The sequence below is a fragment of the Seriola lalandi genome, unplaced genomic scaffold (genome assembly GCF_002814215.2).
Source record: "Seriola lalandi dorsalis isolate HSWRI2012SDOR001 ecotype SW California unplaced genomic scaffold, Sedor1 jcf7180002054412, whole genome shotgun sequence".
NCBI lineage: Eukaryota > Metazoa > Chordata > Actinopteri > Carangiformes > Carangidae > Seriola > Seriola lalandi.
Window position 1 is genome coordinate 191,576 of NW_019524965.1, and position 8,734 is coordinate 200,309.

Here is an 8,734-nt window from a genome sequence, read left to right on the forward strand (position 1 = left end):
TTTTGTGTTTGAGCATGTTTGTTGAGCATTGATTTAAACTCACCCTAAAGTCAATGCCGACAGTGGAGATGAAGCTGCCAGCCAGGAAGGCGCCGTCTTTAAAACGGACCAGTAGACAGGTTTTCCCCACACCAGAGTCTCCAACCAGCATCACCTGTTCAGAAAACCAAGAGGGAGAAATCAGAGGTGTAAGGGTTAAATCTTCAGCCTGACTGACTGGTCGATGGGGGTAGGTGTGAAATAATTAGCAGAGAGAAAATAAATAAATAAAAGAAAGCGCATGTAGGAGCATGAAGAAGAGGGAGCTGATGTTCATGTGTTTAATTTTATATCAGTGTCTGATTGTTTGTCCTCAGAACATTTGAATCACTCAGCTAAATCAGTCCCGGTATTCTGGTTCTTGGCCAGTGAAGAGGGTGTATGTGAATGAGTGTGTGACTGCTCATTATGGCCACCGGTGGATGTCCGTAGATCCTGTCCATATGTGTGTGTCTGTGTTTGCACATCCGTGCACGTGTGTGTACAGACACTTGTTTTGTTTCATTCCAGCTGAACAGACAGTCAGTGCATTTCTCTTGCACATGATGTGATCACCGTTATCAGGTTAGCTGAGGGACTGTGGGCCCTACACCATGGAAATCAAAAGTGCCTCTTGGGATTAGAGAGGAAGAAGCAGAGAGGAGATGAAAGACAGAGGAGGCAGAATGAAGCGATGTATATTAGCAGGTACAAAATTGTGGCAACGGGTAATACGTCCGCGGATCTCAACCTCTGTTTCTCTCTGCTCCCTGTTTCTACATCTGTTATTCTTCCTTTGTCTTGTCGTCTCTCATGCCCTCCCCTTTACACAGCTCTGCATTATCTCAATGTTTGCAGCAGCGTGCAGGAGCAGGCACCTGGCCTTTCCCTGCCCTGAGGTTTTTCTAAATAAAATGCAATCAATTTCCTCAAATCAACAATAATGATATTACAGAGAAAACAGTATAAGATGAAATATGGCACAATGGGCTACACATGACATGCACTACACAAACAGGGATACAATACAGGTCAAATTCTGTGAAGCTGCAAAAAAAAAAAAAAAAAGTCTTCTGAGAGCTACAGTGGGATTTTTGATCTGGGCTTGCAAGAAATTTAAAGGAATTATTATTGAAATTCTGACTCAAACTGTTTGATACTTGTCAGATTGCTTAATTAAACATAAGAACAGGAGGTGTATGATAAATATTTAAGGAAAGAAAGGTCAGCGTAGACAGTGTATGGGTTGCTGAGCCCAAATGGAAACTGGAGACTGTGACTTTCTGTCTTGCAATTGTTAATGTATTGGCAGCGAGGATGGTGTGTGCTGCAGAAATGGCAGTCCTTGCATCCAACAACAAATAATTAAACAAGAATATGTACTGCTCACAGAGTGAAGTGGCATGGACAGAACAATCAGTTCAATTGTTGTGCAAAAAAGAAAGAGCAACGCAAAGCCATGAGTGCACTTGCATCAAACAGCTGCTTTAAAAAAAAAAAAAAACATGGAGTAGGTGGCACGAGTCCCTTGAAGCTATGCTGGGAGGATCCGTGGGCGTGAATCTGTGTTTGTGTTGTGGTGAAGTGACAGTTCTCGACTCACACAAGTGCTCACACTGTGGCTCGGCAAAGCACACTAACACACTTACTCAGTGTAAACGCAGAACCCACTGACCTGTGCCGCTGACACAGACACGCTTTCAACCAGTTGCACGGGCGCGAGCAAATGATTTGTTTGTTGGCTTGTCGCAGGGCGGCGTGCACCTTTCCAGGTTATCGATCGACCCTATTGACACAGCTGGTGTCAGGGGGCTCTGCTGTTGTTTAATGAATAAAGGTGGTTGTAAAGCGGAAGAGCAGTGGAAGGGAACGAAGTGGACCACAAACAGGTTCACTGTGTGTGTTTTGTCATCTCTAACTACTCGTCCCGCTGGGAAACAAAAGCCAAAGTGTCCATATGATATCATCAGTCAGATTATTTACACTGTGGTTAGTTTATAGTGACCTCTATGCCCCCGTTCACTAGTTTGTACCGCGCCCTTCGTGATATGTTTCCGTCTGCAATGGTCAAATAAAGCCCACCTGTACCTGAGTTGCAGTTCGTTCTCGTCTTACCTTGAATGCGATGTCATAAAACTCGCTGCTATTGCTGATGGACGGTCTGCTGGGATGAACCACGCCGTTCATCTGAACAATGCCCGGGCTGCTCCTCGCAGTTTTCCCGGTCCCTTTCCCGGTGGGGCTGCCTGCAGACGGGCTGCTGGTTGCGGCTTTGCCTTTGGCAGCCTTCTTACGAGACATTTCTCAAGATTTCCAAACTATCTCTTGTGAATCTCAGCTGGGGCAAACCGCAAAAAGACACACACACACACACACACACACACACAAAAAAAGAAATCACCAAAACCTGTGCGAGATAGAACTGAAAAGTTGCAGCAGCGACGAAGTTAAATTGGTAAATGTTATCACCTGCGCGTTGGACGCATGTTCCTCGACACCTCTCTGCTCAAAGTAGCCTACAAGAGAAATTGTCCCGAAATGCAAAACGCTGTTGCTTCCGCTGTGGTGAAGCCGCTTCCTGCTCCTGTCGGCTCGCTCCTGTCAGGACAACAGCCTCAGCTCTGAGCGATGTGGCGGCAGCAGTTGGTTGGATGTGATGTGGCAGAAAACTCCACCTTGAGCGCAAAAACAATCCGGACACACTTTGCTCTGCGCAAAACTCGTAGGCGCCTTTTAAGAAGAGACTCAGCCTTTGTGTTCACATTATAAACTTACTGTAGTCCTCAAAGTCTGGTGTTAACGGGTTTACTGAGGGAACTTTAAGTGGCGAAACATAAGCAGCACCACGTGACCTCAAGTTATCTGTTGACAATTAGCCAGCTGTATATGACCTGCATAGGCTACTATAGTCGTACTGTCCCTGATAACTCTGAGGGCGGTGGAGGCCACAGGACGCTCTCCGTGGTGCTGAAAATTTGCTGCATCTTAACAAACAATGTTATGGTCGAATTATTGCCTTTAGAACTTAAGCCTTCTACTAAATTAAATCCTCACGGAGGCTTTACACGATTATGTCATACCTACTACTGTTCCACCCTCTCATGATATTTTGACATTTTATTCCATGGATATTTTGTCTTGAAATAATTAGGCTAATGGGTGTAGACAGTGTGTTCAAAACCCCAAAATAAGATGCTTATATTGCATAGCAAAAATGATGTATTTAGAGGAAGCTGTGAGGCACTCTTACTTTCTGTTGTATGGCAATCTTTTGTGGTATGAATATTTTATTGTTATTTTTGTGCACACTCATGATGATACGAGCTATATACGGTATATATATATATATAAATTTAATTGTATTAATTAATTTATTAAATTTTAGGAGAGCGTGGTAAACTTCGATTATTATAAGAATAATATGTGTTGTCCATTGATTTAACCGAACGAGAAGCCGAGAAATTACCTAATTGGCTCTTTTGGTTAGTGTAAGCGACATTAAGACATATTAGATTATAATCTGGTTCTGTGAGACAGAACTTTACTCATATAATGTGGGGAAACATAGCTAAAGTGCAAGTGATAACTCATAGCCACCTGTGGAACGTACATGAGATGTGATTTCAAGTTTGCACCACAAGAGGGCGATATAGGAATATAAAACAGAAAGTCAGATAAAACGGTTCGTCTCTGTACTTGCTGCTGCATTGAGTGTATGTTTTATTATACAATTTGTGAATTAGGAATATGGCTTGATTATATTACTGTTTAAGATGAGGGAAGGTTTCTGTAGTGTACTGTAACCCTGAAAGAAAGTGCAACAACAACAATAACAAAAGTGCACACCAAGTTATTTTAGAGGCATGTCACAGAATTTTAATTGAAGTGATACACACATACAGTATGTCTTTGTTATTAATGGTAGGCAACTGTATAGGCTAGTTGCTTTTTTAAGCTCCCTGCATCCTCCAGGAACAAGCTGGTTGTAATCAGAACAAACCAGTCAAGGAGCTGGTCACTGGCCTTTCTGTGACACTTACCCACACCAGCAATAATTCATAACACAACTCAAACATCTCTCTATAACATGGGGGATGTCGCTCTGTAGCAGGGTCCGCATATTGTCTGCATTTGCAACAAAGAACAGCAGCATATTCTGATTAGTCCCTGCATCTCTGTGGCTAGTAATGGGATGCTGTTGTTTTTTTCCCCCCCTCTGTAATCTAGTTTGTTATGCAATATGAAATTTGTGTATGATACAACTGCCTTTGTGTTCATGTGCCAGGCTGTCCAGGCTCATTAGAATACGCTCAAAGATCATAGCCCAGAGACCTCATTTGCTTCCCTGAACAGGAGACTGAAATGAGCTTGCATTACCTCTGACCCTTACAATATGTAGCATCAATAACACAAGACTAAACTCTCAAGGAGGCTGCTCAATGTATACAATGTTAGCAGATTACTAATCAATGCACAACAGAAACAGAAACAACAGAGCAATTAACAGGTTGTGAGTCATGTGTGAGTCATGTGTGTGCAGTGGATGAACAGCGACGTCATGTTTGCCTCTTACTGGATTTGGCAAGGGCTTAGACATCATTTTTCAATGGACCCCTAAATGGTAAATATTCTGGTAAACGTTTGATGTAAAAATTAAATTTTAGTATAATCTAACATTAAAGTACCAAACATATGTTATTCCTCTCTTTATTTTCCGACAGCCAAATTTGAGGTTATATTACATAGACTTCTTGGGGACATCTCATAGCTGACCCCGGTTCAGAGGTACTGAGACGTTTGGTTGCAAGTTTGGTTTCTGTCCCTAAATCTGCTGTCGGTCAGCATTTTTCTACACTCCACCCAACTCCTAGAGAAGCGTAGAGTAGGAAGTGGCGCGTCATTGGTTTGAGGGAATACAAGCCCCAAAATCCACCAACCCCCGCACACAACTCCGCTCGACAGCTGAGATTCGTTCTGGCCCTAAAGCAGCTGTCTACTGTGGCAACAGCTGGGCATTTTGGAGGGAATAGGCGACGTGGATAGAGAGGGTCGTTGGAATCCGTCCCTGCTTTTAGATAAATTAACAGCCTTGTCAAGATGCGTTAAACATGCCCAGTGAACGTACTGTACATCGTAAGGCTATAAGGTGGAGTTGTGTTCCATATGCTTTTATGTGTTTGTGGGTGTCTGTGCCACATACATATGGCAGCACTAGCATAAAAATATCTGTATGAACACCAACGGTTTAGGCACTTGAGAGAAATTTAATCAAGCAATGTTCTTTTTCTTTGCTAAAAACTAACAAGGCAAACTCTCTTTCCTGTGTCATGTACTGTAAAGCAGCTGTGTGATTCAGCTGTCAAGAATGCATCAAATCACATCATTTCAGCATGTTAATTAGGAGCAAATTACGACACTCTTTCCTGGGTGCGAGCATCCTCAGAGCTGTAAGTCAAACAGCCTGAAAAGTGTGGGTGAGTGCACAAGCAATGTACTTGGTCAGGTGCTTAAAAAAACATTGTGATTGGGTACATAAGGCAGAGAGAGGGTGGTTATAAGGGCATGCATGTTTGTGTGTGTTTCCAGTGCTGTAAGGTCATAACACCCTTAAGGTCACATCACTCTGCAGGCGCGCCCAAAGGCCAGGCATTTGTCAGTTTACCCAGGGTCAGGTGCCCCGAACGTGGACTGGGTGGCGTGCAGCAGCCTGGCCAGTCGCTCAACCAAAGTCACAGCAACTGTTGATCTGTTGGCTGCTCTTCCTCTCAGCTGCCTGTGGCCTGAGTGCTGTGAGGAGGGGCAGGTGGGGGTGGGGGCAGCGGTGGGGGGTAGGGAGGGGGGCGTCCTGCCAGCCGACACCCCTGTTTGTCAGGCCTTGGCGAGAGCAACCATCAGTGGACTGGCGCTGCCTGGCACTTATTCGCTCCCTGAGGCATCTTAAATGAGAGAAACAGAGAGTGTGTGTGTGTGTGTGTGTGTGTGTGTGTGTGTGTATATGTGTGTAAGATAGAGAGAGAGAGGGAGAGGGAGAGGGAGAGAGAGGAGAATGGGTGGCATGAGTGCTGCTTGTTTATAGTGTACTAAATATGATTTGTATGCAGTTATATAGGACATGTCTTAATGAATAAGAAATCTTAGAGTGTACACCTTCACAATATAACTGGCACTGTGTTTATCATGAGCGGAAAATACTTATCCTTTATGGAGGGTAGTTATTCAGTTTGAGGTATCCCTTACTTTGACTTTAGGTCTATAATCCTGATTATTAAAAAATCTTATACTTTTAACTCCACACTCCACATATTAATGAATTACATGTAAATTATTGCAAAATATTACATTAGACATCAGTGAACCATTAAATTACTTTAACCACTGAATACTTTTTATTGCAATACAACAATTCATAACCTTTTTTTCTCATGACCCCTTAAAATAAAGCATTGGGTGTACAACCCCTTGTTATTTATTTACTTATTTATTTGAATCATCATTAGTTTTTACCAACCTAACAGCTACTCGTCCAGGACCCTAGGGAAAAAAAATGACTACACCAATTTTGTGCTATTATGTAAAGTAAAAAGTAACTGAAAATAATATTACATGCATACGTAAATGCATGTATTTACATATGAAACAGGTCATAAAGTAATGTAATAAGCATAACTGTGGCAAATGCATATTACTACCCAGTTTACAAATGCATACAATTTCATTTCAGAGGCTTTAAGAGGTAAAACAGTCCCAAATTTTACAAGAGAAAAGCAAAATTGAGAGAAAAGGCTGAAAAATAATATAACGTTGTGTAGCAGAATTACATTATAAACATGTTGGAGAGGTCCTGATGGGTATGACTGTGGCAGTACATAGCTTAGAGAACATGTAATTTCTTATCTGTTACTGATATTAAGTTCTTTTATTTCAGTTGGATTTTTAATGCAGTTTTATTGCTGCTGCTGTAAATGCACAAACAAACAAATAACCTGAGTTTAAAATTGAATTTGATGTAATGATTTGTTAACTTTTCTCTGCTTCTAAATTTCACTCTGACAAAATGTGATTTCTCACAATAAAGTTTTAATGTGTCCATGCAAAGGCTTAATACGAAAACAAGTTCAAGGGAAAATGGAAAGAAATGATCCTTTACGAAAACAATGTGTTCTGGTGGATTGAAATTGCCTTGGCGTGATTACTTTGCTCAATCTTGCCATATTTTAATGTGCTAAACCAGTGAAGCCAAGCCCTGACTTCAAATCTGTCATCATACACAATTTTTAATTCTCTTTCCTCTGCATCGTAAAAAAGGTGACACCATTATTACCTTTCCAAAGACGTCATCACTGCATCTCAGTGTCACACTTGCAATTTCCACCTCTGTTTTAACACTGTTTTCCCAGTCACTGCAGTAATTTTTTTTCTCATTTTTAATTTCGCTGTAACCCAGCAGGGGGTCTGCATTAGTAAGACCTCAAAGAGCCATAGCAGAGTTTAATCTGAAGTGTTGAAAATAATACATGCCCAACCCTCCCCGGACCCTTTAAAAGATCCAGACGTAAGAGTCTGAGCCAGGGTACCAGGATGGAAAAACTCTACGACGGCAATAATCACTACCAGGGGCCCAATTTCCCTCAATATCTGCTCCTTATTTCAGGCTCCTTATTTATTTGGATATAGGCCCTTTAACTGAAATTTAATTTGAATCTGCTCCGTGTTTCTATGGATTTATTTAAGGTGCAAAACACTTCCATCCTAAGAAAAAGGGTACTGGGTGCACTCGCAAATGATGGGTGTGTTATCCAAGGCCTAGCCATAAATCCTCACTAATCCAGGGTGCTTCCTGCAAGCGTCAGTGTCACCGTATTCTGTTGCTGCGGTGATGAGATTTATGACCTCACACATGGTGTTGCTGTCAAACAGGAAGCACTTGGTGTGAAGCGCACTGACACACCAAAACATGCAGAGTAAGCGTGGGGAGTGGTTTCACACAGTGATCATGAGATTTGGAGGTCGAACATTAAGCCAGATCAAGTCGGACAGTTGGAGTGAAGAGCAAAAGGGGTGTAAAGCGGAGAAAGAGCAGAGATTCACTGCAAGGCGTGCCTAAATTGCACAGTGCCATTTCAATCTCCTCACTGCTCTCAGACGCAGAACAGATTGAGTTTTAGGTGGCTGTAATTTTTCACAGCTTAGAGGAGGCCAGGATAAAACGTGACTCATGGTCCACTTTCTCTCTCTCAGGCTGCAAGACCAGAGGTGGGCTCTCCACGTCTGAGCTCAGCTGGAACCATGGCAATAAAAGACGATGACACACACACAAACACACACACACACACACACACACATACACACACATTGCATACAAGCTGCGGCAGAGAGTGGGCACACAGGCACCAACTGGAGAGAGCCATGGTGAGCGGGAAAAGGTGTGAGCAGGAAAAGTGGTGTGTGTGGGTGAGTGTGAATATGTGAGAGTGTGCGTGTGTATTTGTAGAGTTTTTGCAGTTGTGACAGCTGGGATGAAGGAGTGGAGGCGGCGTGTGTGATTGGAGGAGGTGCCAACAGAGCAAGTGTCTCTTTATTTTCATCACACACAAGTGTTATTTTCATCACACACAAGTGTGTCTGTGTGTGGATATATGTTCATGAACAGTATGTACATCTGTGTTTGTTCCTGTTAATATCTATATTCATGGTAATATGCTCTGTATGTACAGAA

General features: G+C 42.5%; 1 protein-coding gene across 2 annotated transcripts in view; it reads right to left on the minus strand.

The window, feature by feature from the left end:
* LOC111657776 (ras-related protein Rab-26-like) overlaps positions 1-2,768 on the minus strand; it is a 51,039-nt gene extending 48,271 nt beyond the window's left edge. The window contains exons 1-3 of one of the 2 annotated variants that reach the window (XM_023410087.2): positions 2,488-2,768; positions 2,134-2,356; positions 44-154 (exon numbers count right to left, since the gene is read on the minus strand). In XM_023410087.2, the coding sequence (XP_023265855.1) occupies positions 44-154; positions 2,134-2,319 (297 nt within the window). In that variant the 5' untranslated portion in view covers positions 2,320-2,356; positions 2,488-2,768. Of the gene's footprint in view, positions 1-43; positions 155-2,133 lie in introns of both variants that reach the window. The other variant, XM_023410086.2, reaches the window with a different exon arrangement.
* Between the last annotated feature and the right edge of the window lie 5,966 nt (positions 2,769-8,734).